Raw genomic sequence first — 17047 nt, forward strand, 5'->3', positions numbered from 1 at the left:
AATTGCCCAGACAGACAAGTCTCTTAGCAAGCAAGCAACTGAGGAAGGACTTCACCACCGAAGGAGAACGCGTGTCTGGGAAGGTGAAGGATTTATTTCTCTGGACTCACAACTGGAGTGTTACTCAGGAAATTATGACAACTTCTCTTTATCTGATGAAAGGTACAATAGCAGGAGCAAGTCACTGCCTGACCTGGATGAGGACTACCATCACAGCGTTCACTCAACCAATCCCATACCTCCATGTCTACCCTCACTTCCACCCAAATCAACCTCTGTCTCTTCTTCCTCAAATCTTTTCAAGGAGTCTGACAAATGTGAACTTGCAGACACTAACCTAACTGAACTACAGCCTAACCCACTGTACCAGACTCGTTTTGACGTGACTGCTGGGCATAATAGCAACAGGGCTACAATGTTTGGAATTTCTGGCAAACACAATAATGTCTCCCTGGCATCAGAAAATCCCTACCAAGACATCCCAGAGTCTGAAAACAGCAACACCTATGAAGACTTGCCCACTGTTCAGCATGTTAACCTGGATAGCCCAGGGATCAAACCCAATAAAGATGTACTCAACAATCCTCAAACTAATCTGGCTACTGAAGAGAACAACACATATGAAGTTCTCCTGACAATCCCTCAAACTAACCTATCTACCCAAGAGAACAACACTTATGAAGATATTCCAGCCTCACAAAGTAACACATATGCAAGTGTAGAGGAACTGAACACACAAGGTTCCCAAGGAAAGAAGGTAAGAAATCAGAGGTTTGACATCTACAGTGTTGTCAGACACATAATTTATTATTGAAAATGATTTGTTTTTAAATTCTTGATTATTTTACAGATCCATAAGTGGTGGAAATTCAAACCAGAGGGCAAGAAGAAGTGAGTAAGCTATCAAGGATCCAAAGAAAAGTGATGTATATATAGACAAATGCTGATTTGTAATTGTCATACTTATTTCTGTTTGTTTTGCTGTGGTAAGTGTAATTCAGTCTGGTATTTTATTGAGTATGTATTTATCAAGTCTGATAGGGTCTAATTTAACCCCTAGCATTTGTGCAGAATTGTGTTATACTGCATTGTCAATATACTAGAATAGACCCTTTACAAATACAACAAGACTTTACTACATACATTTTAAAATACTGTATATGGTTTGGCTCAGAATATTTCAAGAGGATACAGATTTAGAATGTTTTCTGTTTAATAATTTTCTGTATTTGCCCCTTCATACTTCCTCTGCTTGCATATCTGTCACTAAAAAGTTTTAGGCAAAACAATATAAGGGTGAAATATACAGCACAGGTTTCAAATGATCATTTAATTTATTGAAGAGAAAGGACATAATGGTCTCATGAAGTACAAAAAGCTGTGGGAGAGTGCTTTGCAACTAAATGTTTTTGCGGCATCTGCATTTCCAAAGTTGTGAAAAAATTGGCCTACTTTATAAAACATGGTGGATGTATTTGAGTAGCCATCACAAAGTCCTGACCTGAGTTCCAGAGAAATGATCAAGCAATGATTGAGCAAGGAATCCAACAAACTTGACTGAATTACATCAGTTCAGTAAGCAGTCCTTCACAGGGTGACACACACACACAGGGACACTTTTGAGTCACCAATCCACCTACCAATGTGTGTTTTTGGACTGTGGGAGAAAACCCACGCAGACAAGGGGAGAACACACCAAACTCCTCACAGACAGCCACTCGGAGTGGGACTTGAAACCCCAACCCCCAGGTCCCTGGAGCTGTGTGACTGAGACTCTACCTGCTGCACCACAGTGCCACAAATATATTTGTCTCTTATTATTTAATTGTTATTTAGCAATTAATCCTTTTGTAAATGATGTACATTATTAAAAAAAAACACATGAATTGTTATTAAGATATTTGTTAGGGATTTTTATTTCTTTTTTTTCCATTTGAAGATAATGGCTCTCACTATGTCTATATGGAGTCTCAGATCTTCAGAAATGGTATCATAACCCTTTTTATGTTCATCCATTTCCTATAATCACTTATTCTGTTATACGGAGCCTACCCCAAATCACTGAACACTCACTGGATGGGGAATCAGTCAATCACAAGGCGTCACATTCACACCTGTGGGTACTGTTTGCACGGCCAGTCCACCTTCCATTGTGTGTTTTCCGACTGTGGGAAGAAACCAGAGGACCTGGAGGAAACCCACACAAGCACAGGGAGAACACACCAAAATCCTCAGACAGTCACCTGAGTCAGGGCTCTAACCCACAACCACAGAACACCTGAAGCTGTGTCTGTGCAGTATTTTTTACATTAAAATTTTACTTTTTAGATTATTTATTTCAATAATTTCTTTCCTATCTCCAAAAGGTTTTTTCATCACAGCCTAGCCTACTGCTTGTTGAGACCTTTAAGTGTATTTACATTGCAGGAAAACTTCTGTTACGTATGTACAGATTTAACAAGGCTGGCTATAATTGAACCTGGTTGTGGGATTTTTTTACAGAATTCAAAAGATCAACCAAATCTGGGTTATCCGTTGATTAAGGGTCAGTTTCTTTTACACAAGGGGCTTCTTGGTGTTGAAAAAGGTTTTTCATTGATAAATGTTCAAATACAAATTATTTTTATAAACCATATGTTTGTATTTACTCCAATTGTCATATTAAATTTGGTTTGAAAATCAGACACAATTTGCTGTGACAAATATGCAGTACGAATAGAGGGGATAAGCACCTAGTAATTTTACTACAATGTTTATTTCCTTATTCTGACAAAGTATCAAAATTGCAAACATGTAATGTGTATTCTAAACACTTATTTATGTATTCTCTCTGAACCTGATTAGTTTGAGTGTATGTACTAAACTAATATTTTCAAGAAGCCAATATCACATTTATAGGTGTGCTGTTTTAAAAGGGTCAAATAAACACTGTAAAAAGCCCACTTCTTCCTTATTCTATTCAGTAAACTACAATCAGATTTTAAAAATGATATACACAAAGAGATTACAGTGCTTTTTATAAATCCCCACAGATCTTTGTGGTTTCTTGTCTCATTACTATATTTTTTACATTATAAGATCTGCTTTAAATATATTATCCCTCACTACACCACTGCTTGTCATTATTAAAAGCCAGGTATAAACTCTCTGCCTGGTGCCTAATAGCTGTAAAATGCATTAAGAGGCAGTTGGGAAACAAAAAGCAAAACAAATGATTATGTATGTGTTCAGGATAAGCACAGTACTTATGAAAGTGCATAGGGCATATTATAAAAAACAAACTAATGGTAATTGGTGCGTTATTTGTGATTTTTTAATTTTCCTCAATTCTAGCAATTAGAAATGCACTCTACACTCATGGGAACAAAATGGGCCAAACCCATAATTTCAAATGTTTCAACTTCTAATGGTTCTACCAAGTCATTTTGTCAGAAAATCAGCAAGCACTAAAAAAAGCAATCCTGAGTTCTCTGCTACAGTTTCCTCATCATTGCTGCAGTGATTTGTTGGGAGTAAAAACCAGAAACAGGGACATTTATTACAGAGTCTTCATGTAGGTAAAGATATCTTCTGGTTTCCCTCTAAAAGTTTAATCCACATTCCTTGGCTTATGAGCAAGGCCACAGAACATTAGCTCACAAATGTTCGTGTGGCTGAATGCAATCAAATCCCTACAGCAATTGAACTTCTAATTTATATACATCCTAGAACAACAGAAACTGCAGCAAGGGGGCAGACAAACTTCCAATTAATACCTTTAATACTCTTGATTTCAAAAGAAATAGTGGATGAACATGTATCTTTACGAGTAGTCTTTTTGCCACATAGAATACACATGAAAGCTCATGTTCAGACTTCCTTTCTGGAGGGTATTCTTGAGCAGTTTCCATTTGAGTGTCAGAAAGTAGGCTGTGGGTTGGACTTCCTGGGCAATCAGACATTATGTCCATTAAATGAGTCAAAATATAATTTCACCTGCACCAAAGCATAAATAAAGAGACTTCTGTTAGTGTCAGCATTGATATAAATACTCTAATATGTAGAACATGTACAATGACCACTTGCCTAATAACATTGCTGTCCAAAGAAAAACATATTTTCTTTATTATTTGAATACATCATCAGCTCTTTACACTATAAGAAAATTTCACAATAGATGGACCAAGAGAAAAGACCCAAAATGACTTGGAACAAACTCTCTTAAATAATTTCTGGGGAATTTGTAGTTAGGGCCACACTTACAATGTTTCTCACACCATTCCTGAGTAATACATGCCCTGCCACTTAGCAACTGCTATTAACAAAAATTATTTACTGGTCGACAGTTGGGTTAAATTTATGTCCGCCTGAATGAGGGTTTCTCAGCAGAACACTGCCCAGGGCATGACACTCCCTCCACCAAAATCATACTAGGCATTGTAATGTATTGGCTGATCAGTGTACATGTCTTACCAGTCATTTGAGTCTGCATCCATATATAGTTGCACAGAGCAGTGGCACAGGACAGGAGCAGTACTCAAAGAAAAACTCTGAGTCATCCATCCATCCTTTTTCATATCCATTTTAGGGTCATTCTTCAACCACTCATATGCGGATATGGAAGGTGCTGCATGACCATGCAACAGTAACACAGTTCAGAGGAGAATACATTAGCAGCACTTTAGCCCCCAACCCCAACTGCACATTATGTGGAATGGAAACCAGCTTGTGCCGGCTCCAGCCCATCCAGCCGATAATGGTGTAATACACCTGTCCAGTCCAATAATGCTTTCATAACTCTCAGCCTTTAGCACCAAGCCATTTCCAAATTGTTTGGGCTATAATTTGGGATCTACTTACAGTCCCTTGATTTATCGGTCAGCTGTAAAAGGCTTCTCAGAGATTTTATGTCTGAGCAGCAGCAGGGTTATTTACCAAACCGCACCACACTAAAAATGCAGCAATTCTGCAAGAGTGGCCTCATTAAACTAGCCTTATTCTGTTGATTTTACAATAAAACAATGATGGAGCAGGTTTGGAGAGAGGTGTGTAATTTGGTTCCCCCAAATCCACATCTGCATGTTACTGAAGGTGTTGGATAAGTGCAGTTCTTCATACCTAATAAAATCTGGTGCCTTGGAGATCATGTTCTCAAAATCTGTGAAGGCGAGCTTCCCATCACCATCTACATCTGCTTCCTCCATCACTCTGTGCGAAATGAGCTTCCTTTCTTCTGGCCTCAGCTCTTCTCCAGTCAAACTGTGTACAGTTTTCTCAACATCCATTTCACAGAGGAACCCATCTCTGTTAAAATCTGACAATAAAGAATGAGACTCATGCTTGTATACAATAATACACATGAAGGAGAGATTTACTTGGCAGAATAGCCTGCCTTTGTACCACAGTGACTCTGTTGATTTTATTAGCTTTTGAGACAAAGATGTCACAGAATATCATTAGCATAAAAACTTGGTTGGTGGTATTTTCTAGGCTTGTAGAGAAAATGGTGGAGTGATAGAAAATGGAGTAATTAAATAATTTAGGATCACTCCTTAATATCCTCCTACTGACTGTGCAGATATCTAATCTAACAATTATAAAAATTAAAACCCTAATATATTATTTAATTTACTAAATGCAGGGCCTTTCATACATCTTCACTGTGATTATTTACTAAATGGCAGTTATTTTGCTCACATAATTCATTTGCCTCTTTATATAGGCCACATATAGTCACTCCTGACTATACTTTTGTCTTTGATTAAAAAAAAAAAAACCTACTTGGATCCATAAATGATGTGCTTTTTTTACACTATTGCTATCTTAGTTTTATGTATAAGTCTACATATCTATCTAGCAGTCTAGGCTAACTGTCAGGAAGGGTCACTGAGTCGCATTTTAATAAACATATGAAATGATACTGAAATGTGATTAACAAACAGAGCAGAAGCAGATAGAGTCAGATAAACTTACCGTAAATTTTAAATGCATATATGATCTTTAGTTCTATTGGTGCCATTTCACTCAGGACTGAAAACATGTCCACAAAGTCATTAAAACTGAGGTTGCCCTTGCCGTCCTCTGAGAAAGTCTCAACTATTCGCTGGCGAAAAGGGTTTTCCTACAGAGCCAAGTGTTAGAAATATTGTTCTAAAAACAGTGCACAAACATATTATGACTAAACTACATATATATATATATATATATATATATATATATATATATATATATGGTCTGTTCAAATATTACCTTAAGTTCGGGCATTGTGGTAATAAGAGTGGAAGGCAGAGTGATATCAGGGTTATTTGTGTAATCCATAGGAACCACGTTAGGGGCCAGGTCACGAAATCGGCCATGTAACCTGGGAAAAGACAGCACGTCATCATGTGTCCCTGTTGGCACTGTTTAGAAATATACTTAACTTAATAATGTATTCCACTAATTTACATACCTGAACCCTTAACACCTAGATGCAAATTAAATTCTGTTAGCTATATTAACCTGTGTTAAATTTGGTAGGATGCTTTACTTCTGGCTAAACACGGGACACAATTGAAAGCAAACTTCTCTGAAAATTTACACTGTAAATAATTGCTGCAATTGTACAGTAAATTACAGCACGTTTTTTTCATTTTTCATAAATTACAATATTTTACTGTGTTTCACTAACAATTCTGGTTGATAATATATTTTTTTAAGTTTACATTATGCTTCTGTAAAATGTATCTGTCCCAGTTTCTGAAGTATTAAAATAGAAAAAAAAACAAAAACACTATTTACAATTCCACAATGATAACATACTTAAATGAACCCTTTTTTCCTTGGAACTAGTACACTAGTCCTCTACTTTACTGGTAACTAAAATGCTAGTAAGTTACTTTACATTTTACAACAATCCACTTAACCTAGACTATAATTTTGGAAGTGTGTTATATCTATATCTAAAAGTCAGGTTATAGTTTTGAGCTGTTGGGGGCTTGATGTGTGTGAGGATACATGAGATTAAACCTACATGAGAGTATTAAACCTATTTCACACTTGGCCAACCCCAGTGGGGGGACTCACTCTATTGATCATAAATTTGTCCATTCAGGGACTTTCAGGGATAAAATAATTAGATTCTTCTTGTCATATGAATTTAAAAGAAAATGCAAAAAATAAAAATGATCTTATCCATAAACTTCCCATGCTACTTTTTTGGCGTGAACAATTACTTATTGCTCCTTTAAATCAGTTAAGGGAGCCAGCTGTTAATCAGATTGTAGACATAAATCTACCACGGTATCTTACTATGTGTAAGAAATGTTTAACAGAATGAAACATGCAAATTTACAAATTCTTTAATGGTAACCCAGGACCACTTCCTTTTATCAAACTAAATGATAACACTTCTCAGATTAAACCTAGACTCTGTAAACAACCTAAAAGAGTACATGTTACTCACCGCAGGATTTCTTTACTGGTGAAAAATGTACAGTCCTGTTAAAGACAGTCGAGCACTGATTTCAGCAAATCCCAATTTTACCTTAGTGTTCTGAATAAACACTAAATACGACAAAAACTACTACATAATTGGTGCTAATGCTTAAATACCTGATATTCGTCAAGCTGCTCATCTCTGAAGGTTGTTTGTTTACTCCCCATTTCCACCCAGAATCTTCCTTCTATACCGGAGCATGTCAGTATTTCAGGTGCATTTCCCCTTGGAACAAAGGAAAAGGTCACAACTATGCGAAAATGTGTGCCATGTTAATACAGCGATAAAAAAAAGCAAAACAAACCTGCGCAGCGCAGCGCAGCGCGCGCTCGCTCGCTCTCTTTCTCTCTCTCTTTCTCTTTCTCGCTCGCGCACTCGCTCGCTCTCTCTCTCTCTTTCTTTCTTTCTCTCTCACTCTTTCTTTCTCTCTCTCTCTCTCTGCAGTAAATGAAAAACTAACCACTAGGTGGCGACATTTTCATGCCCCAGTATTTTGCAGCCTAACCCACACACATATGAGAATTATCTATGGGAATTTGGTGCTTCCTTTTTCTTTCTTCTGTAATATTATAATCATAATAAAATATCTTTGAACAAGCAAGCATTATACCTCCACTACCGCCCATCTTACAATAATTTAAATGTTTATCAAAAATATCTATTCTCACCTTCTCAAAAATGCAAGATATTCTGACGAATTCAACTAACATTTATTTCAATTTCTATACAAATATTGAATATAGGTATGTTTAAAACAGTCATTATAAATATAAAGAATTTTATTAAAAAAAACAGATTTTTTACCGCAATTTTCACAAAAAGATCAAAGATCACCATAATACAGAGGTAAATTCTATGAGGAATCTAATAGTGTGTTTGTTACATTTTGTTTTTGGACAGTATTTGAAAGGAGTCTGATGAAGACTATAGTTCAGTTTTGACAGTGAGTTGTGACGTCAGTGGACACACACCCAGCCTCTTCCTCCTCAGAGCGAGAGAGTCTAGTTCACCCACATTTTTATGAACAGTTGAACGACAAATACCGTTACTTTGCTATCAAGCCGAGCAAAGTAACGTTGGAAGATAAAAATATCCGGGTAGATATGGCAAAAACCTACGATTATCTCTTCAAACTACTGCTTATTGGAGACAGCGGAGTGGGCAAGACATGTCTTCTGTTTCGATTCAGTGAAGACGCCTTCAACACCACATTTATTTCTACTATAGGTCAGATTCTTAATATCTACATTAAAATGTATCTTATTTGATTGCTGTTAATAAACCTTGCGTTGATACTAACTAGGAAAGGAGTGTCAGTCTTCTGTCAGTTTGTAAACAAACTATCTATCGGAATAATTAGTGTGTGAAAGTGGAAGATAGCTTAGAAGAGTTGAGTGACAGGAAAAGGCCTTCCGTACCAAGAGGTTCGTAGTTTGTTAGTTTAGCTAACAATTTAATGCTACATTAATGCATGTGCCTTCGGCTTTATATATTTCCACAGGTACTTAAACAAATAGCGCTTTACTTCCATTAATGACCAGAGACTAGTATCGTGCCTAGTTGGCTAGTTTGGTTAGCAGTATTGCTAGCGGTTCGTGAGTAAAAACACCGATAGGCTACGTAACTCTGTAAGGATAAATTAGTGCATGAGCTGATATTTCTAGAATAATGAGTGACAAACTGCCAAAGATAGTTTTGCTTAGTTTACAGTTCACATTATAGTGCGTTATAGTGAAAAATATGGAGGGTGTTTCTCTGTTAAGTAGTTCCAGATAAAAGGCTGCATCTCAAATGGCTTCCTGCTCCCTTATAGTGCACTTTATAAGTTTTTAAAATTCTTTTTAATCAAAATAGTACACGGCTGGTTCGGTTTGGACTTGTGTTTATGCGGCTGAGTACCAAATTACTATTTCTGAAATACGTTATATTCAGTTTTAGGTGCAGGAGCCCGAATTATATTCCTCCATAGGGCACTGTGTAAGGGATCAGAGTGGTATTTTGAAGGGGAGCCAAAGTTATGTTGGGTGTCATGTTTCACACATCACACCCACATCGTAGGAAGTTATGAAGACCGAAATTGAGAGTAGTGTTGTTGTTTTTTTTTTTTCTTCAAATATTTTATTTTTAAGTAAAATGTTTTCATTACTTGTCAAAAATGGTAAATTATGTGTCAATCATGTGATACTAATAATTATTAATTAATAATTATATAATTAAAAGACTATTATTAAAATTATTTGTGTGGTGAATATGCGATTTTATTTGTGAGCAGTAATAACAATTAAAAAAAGTTTGTGACATTTATGGGAGCAGTATATGACTCAAGTTTTCCATTAGAAATGTGACATTTTCCCAGAAGAGTCTGCATTGATAATATTAATGTAACATATTTGGATATGCCCAAACTTTTTATTTGGAATTCCAAAAGGCAATGTTTTGACAAGGACCAGAAACACCAATTAATAAGCAGTTTTTATAGAAACTAGCTATATCCAAAATAATTTAGGTCAGTTTCAAATCGACTATGTTCTAAAGTGTTACATTATATTTTGTTACTTAATCAGTTGTACAAAGTTGCTTACATTTTGAAAAACCAGTCTTGTTTGTTGCTTTTGATACTGTCAGCTAGTTTTGTTATGGGGTGGTTGGGTACGATGTTTCCTGTCCGAAAATGGAGCAAGTGTTCAAGAGTTCCTTGACCTTTTGTTGTTGCCATGCCACTGACTTCCCCTATTGCTATGGACAATGCTGCTGTCTCACTTCCTGTTCCATATCCTGTCAAACTTTCAGTGGACGAAGAACTGCTCATAAACTGCCAAGTTCTCTTATAACTGTCATAACAGTTTCCATTTCCATTGAATGCAACATATTTAGACTTCCTTTATTTTATTTTATTTATGTAGCAGGTTACTGTCAATTTCAACTGATCAGTCAGAACCTAGTGGGCACAAAACAATAATGCAAGGTCCATGATTAATGGTAATTAACTTTACATTGATACTGACAAGGAAAGGAGGGTCAGCCACTTTGTAAATGTGAACCACATACCTATATAGAGTTGAGAGACGTTTAATTCTGCCAGGTTTACAGTTTGTTTTATTAAGTAATATTTTCTAATACAATCGTGTTTTGTTGTCAGTTCAGCTTTAATGTATTCTCTAAATATAAAACAAATATAGAATGTTTTGTCTGTAACACACTCAAAAACAGTTGGGATGGGGCAAAAATAGAGTGAAAAATTGACAGAATATTCACTTTAGGCCATTTTGAAACATTCTGCAATAAATAAAAAATACAAGTTATAAAACAAGCATCCGTATTGTTTGTAAGCAGAGTTTTTTTTCCCAACTTCTCCTAGGGTGCGTCATCAAGACTAGGCTCATAATGGTGAACACAAAAGTAGTGAATAGCTGAATCATTTTATTAAGGAAGAACGGGCAATACTTATGGTAGAGATATACTTGTTGATTGGCCATATGTTCACATAGACGTTTATGCCGTGAAAGTAACGGTTTACATACTTATGTGCTATTTTTTTAAATGGAGGCTTCCACTACATGGCAGATGAGAGAAAGATGTGGGTAATTGCAGATTTGGCTAAATAGAAAGAATAAATATATTCAATATTATCTTTTTTTTTAGCCATGCTGTGAAGATAGAAAGAGTGGTGGGAGTATGTGGAGGAAGGGAGTTCTAAAGGGAAAAGGCAGCCACACTACAAGACCAGCTACCTGTTTCCAATCCAGATGAAAGTCTGGAGGACCTCAAATTGTTTGATAGGACATAAGGATGAAGTAAAGAAGACACCAAGATTACGCAGAGAGATTACACATGGGCTGACTAGAGTGTTATTGACTAGAAAGATACAAAAGAATTGTACCTTGATACCCTTACCTTGTGCAGGTTAATAAACAAATGACAAAAATTTATGGGACTCTGGTTCAATTAATTAGGAATACAGAATTATTCATTCATTATATAATATAACATAATACATTCCTTATTCAAACCTATTTACTGAAGTGCCTACCACTATGAAATACCAACACCAAATGCATTACAATCCAAACTATCAACTAACACACTGCCAATATTTGTAAATATGTCTTTAAAACAAACACTATTGGCCTTCCTCTGCTGTCCTTGTAGACACTGATGTCATGATGGAAGTTATGAAATGTGTCTGGTTTTATCATCTGTTAAAGAACCCGGCTTATCTTCACATTCTTGTTACAGGAATTGACTTCAAAATTAGAACTATTGAGCTGGATGGCAAGAAAATAAAGCTTCAGATCTGGTGAGTTTTTCCTCTTAAGATTTGCTGAGTGTTAATTAAGACTTTTTAATATTTCCTCAGTGCCTGGGACTTTTTTTATTTATGTAGAAATTGTGTAGATTGTTTGTTTAGAGTATACATGAATTACTTTACCTGGTGTAAATTCCTTTCTTTTTATACATTTTACTTTTTCATGAATGAGCTCATATGTCAATATATCTGTGTATGTTGTGCAGGGATACAGCAGGACAGGAACGATTTAGAACAATCACCACAGCTTACTACAGAGGAGCAATGGTGAGACTGACGTTTTCTTTAACCTGTCACATTACAAATAATTGTAGGGTTTATAATGTACTGTATGTTTTATGCATATCTGCCAGTTTAAATTAATGGTGGTTAAATGTGAAATATGTAATTCTAGAAAAACCTAACCAAAATTTATGATTAATTATCTATCTATCTATCTATCGCCTCTGAAAGTTACTTCATAGAAACTGAATATGATCGAGTTCCATCTGTTCCATCTAGAAGGGAGTTTGTTAGATTTTATAACAATAGTTTTATAAAAAATAATTTTTATTAACAGAAAATATGTGTAATATTGTTGTAAATTGTTCCAAAGGAAATTCACATTATTGGATTCACAAATAAAAATTAAGTTACACTTATAGCGCCTTTCACACACCCAAGGATGCTTTACAATGAATGTAAACATTGTGATTCCTGGTTACCTTTATAATAAAGAAAAGTGAGCATTTCTGCGATGCAGTTTCACGTCCCCTAACTCTAAATTACTTTGTGACAACAATTAAATATAAATAAAGATGAATCATTTTTACACCACCCTTTTAATATAATTTCATTTCTATGTATAGTCATGTATCTGTATGTTTTTGCAAATGTTTGTAATAGGCATTCTGTACTTTTTCTGTCAGGGCATCATGTTAGTATATGATATCACTAATGAAAAGTCATTTGACAACATAAAGAACTGGATCAGAAACATTGAAGAGGTGAGAACAGAAACTTTTATCAGTAATTAAGATTTATAAATGTGGGCAAACATGGCTTTTTTGCGAGACTGTCAAATTAACTCTTCCCTCTGTTGTACTCTTTAACAGCATGCATCATCTGACGTGGAACGGATGATTTTGGGAAATAAATGTGACATGAACGACAAAAGGCAAGTGTCGAAAGAGAGAGGAGAGAAGGTCAGTAAAACCAGTATAAATATACTAGCTATTAATGCAAAGCTTCCAATCTGTTGTATTTATACAGTCCTTTCTGTTTGTTTGTACAGCTAGCCATTGATTATTGTATCAAGTTCTTAGAAACTAGTGCAAAATCCAGCACAAATGTTGAAGAGGTAAGAGAAAACATGACTCAGTGATTGAAAATTTGAAGCAGTAATGATGAACACAAAATTAATACCTATTGAAATACATACTCTTTGGCAATGTCTTCATTCTAACTGTGCATTCTCTCACAATGTTATAGGCCTTCTTTACCCTCAGCAGAGACATTATGACCAGACTTAATAGAAAAATGGTGAGTTCATATCCTCAAATATTTGAATAGTAGAGGAATAGTTATAAGGTTACGTAGAAGTGTTGTAAAGCTGTTGTCAGATTACAAGGGCTGCAACACATAATACATCATTTGTATTTTATCAAGTTGATAAGTGACTGAATTTTGTTATGTTCTCTGCAAACAGAGCCCTGATATCATCTCACTGTAGTTACAAGGAATACTGGCTAAGAATGCAAACCAAAATTCATTTTTAATTTGAGATCAGATGACCATTTTTCTCTCTGTAATGTCTGCCACAGTAAAAACTGTCCTGCCCTGTACCATGAACAAAGCAGAGTGAAGCTGACATTTAACAACAGTTTAGTCACAGTCCGGATTTCAGCCAGTAAACCTACAAATTGCACCTACACACTGTTGTGGGTTCAATAGGATACATACCATAAAGATGTACTGTCAGCGTAAAGTGCTGGTTAACTTCTCTATCTTTACAGTAGGTATGCAGTTACTGATAAATCTCTGATAAATCTCTGGGTCAGTATAAAGATATGTTCTTGCTGTCATATGAAAACCATTTCATCATTGCCCCCCTGATGCATGAAACTGTGGATAATACTGAACCAAACATGGTCTGTTTGACATGGTACAGATCTAGGTTCAATTCATAGAGACAATTTATTTCCCAAGCAGTAATTTGTCAAAATGGTGCAAAATGATTGAGCAAAATCTCTTTGAATTTGCATTAAAATGTAAGAAAGTCTTTGTGATTTTGGAATTTTTTTTTGCAATGAACACAGTGTAAACCTGTGTAACTTGATCTTGTGAAGCTTAAAAAAACAACTTTGCTCTGAAAGTGAATGACTCATGTTCTCGTGTTTTTTCGTTTTCTTTGTAGAATGAGAATAACCCGTCAGGAGGAGGTCCAGTTAAGATCACTGAGAATCGCTCCAAGAAGCCCAGTTTCTTCCGCTGCACTCTTCTTTAACCCTGCAATTCTTAAGGTCTCCGTGTGCAAGGATATGTGTGTGTGAGAGAGGATTTGTATGAGAGAGAGTGTTTTGTTTTTTTTTGTTTGTTTTGTTTTTTTGGAGCTGAGTGTGTGTATATGTGGGACAGCCTACAGTACCTCTCTGGAGTTTGAGCTGCTGCTGAGAGCTCTGGACACACTTCCTCAGAAAGACATAGTGATAATTCCAAAAGAATTAGGATAAATGAAGATGGAGCTCAGCTGGCTGCTCATTAGTGACCCCACCTTGCAATCAAAACAAACCCGAATTATCTTGCTAGGTTCCTACCAAAGCTTGTAAAGGCACTTTGTATGTAAAAGCCGACTATACTTTTGATAAGTTTTATAGAAATGTCATGAAGGATTATGAAGGAAGAACATACTTTTATGAGTATTATCCAGTTTACAGCTAGATTAGACTCAACAATACTAACATAAATATATGTCAAGGACATAGTGACTGAAGGATCTCTCTTGAATATCCTGAGTCCTGAATCTTAATTACCATTCTTTATGGTCCTTATAGCAAACTTCAACATGTTTACATGTTTTTGCAGATAACTGCATAGCTTTTTTTTTTTTTTTAAATATTAGGAAGGAAAATGTAGGCTACATTTTCTACACTGTTTCAGAACAGGCTGAGGCTAATATTGCAGGAACAGAAGTGCAATATGTCACAGAATGCAGTCTTCCTCTTAGTTTCTGCCACCTTAAAAACAGACCAGAGTAACAGTAAAAATGAAAACACTGTGGGATGGGTCAGATCTTTGAAAGTGTCCTTTAGGGCTATGAATGTGTTTCTTTTTATTCCTGAAAAAAATGCCAGTGAATAGTCAATTCTAGGTTGGGATGTGCCAGCATTTCTTTTTTTTTTTTTTATTTACATTTTTTTAAACTGTTAGCAAGATTAGTGTTCTTGGGTACACAATTCCTTTAATCTTATGTACATTCCATGTTCTGATTGAAATTGCACATGCATGCTCTGGCATAGACTGAAGTGTGTAGAAAGTTGAGGAAGACTTTTGTCCAAATGCTTGTTGAAGCAGCAGCCAGCTTTGCCCTGAGCTGGGCCTTGAATATTAATTCACATTATTATGTTTACTAATGGTATTCTATTTTTATACTTTATCCAAGGAAGTATCTGTTACTTTCAGCTCTATTAAAAAAAACCACTTCAAGCATGTTAACCTCTTCTGACTCAACATGGTGTTAATATGTTTACTTTTTTAGAAACACTGATCAGCTATAACATTAAAACCACCTGCTTAATATCACGTAGGTTCCCCTTTTGCTACCGAAACAGCTCTGACCCATAAAGGCATCCTCAAGAACTCTAAAGTGTCCTCTAATACCAGACATGATTTTAGTTGAAGATCCTATAAGTTGTGAAATGGGGCCCTCCACTGATCAGACTTGTCTTTCCGGCTGCTTCCACAGATATTCCATATGGTTGTTATCTGGGGAACTTTTAGGCCAAGTCAGCACCTTGAACACTTGTCATGTTCCTCAAACCATCCTCTGAACATTTCCTGCAGTGCGGCATGATGCATAAAAATGTTAGTAACTAATATTGCCCCGAAGAAGGTTACTTGATCTGCAGCAATGTTTAAGGATGTGTTCTGTAACAAAGCAACATCCACATTAATGGCAGGATTTTAGGTTTCTCAGCATAGAACTTCCCAAAGCATGACGCTGCCACAGCTTGCCTTCTTTATTGCACACGCCTCGAGATGCGCTTATGATGGAAAGAGACATGGTCAGAATGGAAATCTGTCAAGTCTACAGCATCTAATGGTGAACTAATAACTTTTACATCACAGCAGCACTTCTGTGGGAGACTGGTAAGCCTTTGCTCACCATGAGCATCACTGAGATTTGGGTACCCATGACCTTTAGCCAAATTTTGTCCCTTGTCAGAGTTGCTCAGATAAGTATGAGTGGCCCTTTTTCCAATGCACCCAAAACTGACTGTTCTCGTGCTGCTTAATATTATCTTACAACTTGGTAGGTGCCATTGTACCGGTATAATTTTATTCACTTTACCTATCAATGGTTTTAATCTTGTTGTTGATCGGTGTATATTTATGTATATTGTCTATTTCAATGTATTTACAAATATGTGGATATTTTGCCTTTTCTAAATCCTCTTTTATAAGATTCCCTGTGTGTGAATTTATTGTATAGTTTACAATGTCACTGCAACAGTATTTTTTTTTTCCCTGTTATTTGTTCTTGCACTATTCAGTCAGAATAACCATTGGTACCCCATTGGAGGGGATCCATCTTAATTGTTTGCAATAAATCATAATATCTCAGTACTGATTGTGTGGAGCAGTACAGAGGTGGTTAATATTTCCAGATCCTTTGGAAGAAATGTTATTAAACTCTTAACACAAAGCTGGATCCAGCTGAACCTTAGAAGATCCACTTCAGTTATCATTAATTCTATACAATATATTCCACATTCTACTGACTTTGTTAAATGGTAAATGACTGCTTGAGTTTCATTGGCTTTTTTGGGCATGACCGATACAACCCCAGATCGGACAAAGTCTGATATCGCACCTTGTGGGTGTGGTGTTAGTTAATGTGGTCCACAGTCCAAATCTGTATATGCATTCTGGCACATGTACCTACTTTTACAATGTAACAATGACAGCACACAGTCTCCCAAAAAACAAACATATGAAGTTGTTTTAATTTAATCCATATTCTTCCCCTTAAATAAATAATGTTTAATGTCTTCCTCAGTTCCTTTCTCTATTATGTAACATATAAA

General features: G+C 35.9%; 3 protein-coding genes across 4 annotated transcripts; 2 read left to right on the top strand and 1 right to left on the bottom strand.

Annotated features, from left to right (window-relative positions):
* The first annotated feature begins 386 nt into the window (after positions 1 to 386).
* sh2d7 (SH2 domain containing 7) lies at positions 387 to 2872 on the top strand. Its single transcript, XM_066648350.1, has 2 exons — positions 387 to 757; positions 851 to 2872. Exons 1-2 carry the CDS (start codon positions 416 to 418, stop codon positions 893 to 895), a joined length of 387 nt encoding a protein of 128 aa, XP_066504447.1. The 5' UTR covers positions 387 to 415; the 3' UTR covers positions 896 to 2872.
* A 418-nt stretch (positions 2873 to 3290) lies between these two features.
* Positions 3291 to 7881, bottom strand: LOC136672222 (calcium and integrin-binding family member 2-like). 2 transcript variants are annotated; one of them, XM_066648203.1, is made up of 8 exons: positions 7761 to 7881; positions 7573 to 7681; positions 7424 to 7458; positions 6229 to 6340; positions 5953 to 6100; positions 5098 to 5293; positions 4453 to 4606; positions 3291 to 3975 (listed from the first exon to the last, which is right to left on the bottom strand). In XM_066648203.1, exons 2-7 carry the CDS (start codon positions 7621 to 7623, stop codon positions 4585 to 4587), a joined length of 564 nt encoding a protein of 187 aa, XP_066504300.1. In that variant the 5' UTR covers positions 7624 to 7681; positions 7761 to 7881; the 3' UTR covers positions 3291 to 3975; positions 4453 to 4584. The 2 variants fall into 2 exon arrangements, with proteins under 2 accessions (XP_066504300.1, XP_066504301.1); XM_066648204.1 differs by lacking the exon at positions 7761 to 7881 and having other exon boundaries at positions 7573 to 7746.
* Positions 7882 to 8455: 574 nt separating this feature from the next.
* Positions 8456 to 17047, top strand: rab8b (RAB8B, member RAS oncogene family). Its single transcript, XM_066647635.1, has 8 exons — positions 8456 to 8683; positions 11693 to 11753; positions 11969 to 12029; positions 12671 to 12748; positions 12857 to 12946; positions 13036 to 13101; positions 13233 to 13283; positions 14158 to 17047. The coding sequence occupies exons 1-8, from the start codon at positions 8560 to 8562 to the stop codon at positions 14245 to 14247; spliced, it is 621 nt and encodes a 206-aa protein (XP_066503732.1). The 5' UTR covers positions 8456 to 8559; the 3' UTR covers positions 14248 to 17047.

This window comes from Hoplias malabaricus, chromosome 16 (genome assembly GCF_029633855.1).
Source record: "Hoplias malabaricus isolate fHopMal1 chromosome 16, fHopMal1.hap1, whole genome shotgun sequence".
Taxonomy (NCBI): Eukaryota; Metazoa; Chordata; class Actinopteri; order Characiformes; family Erythrinidae; genus Hoplias; species Hoplias malabaricus.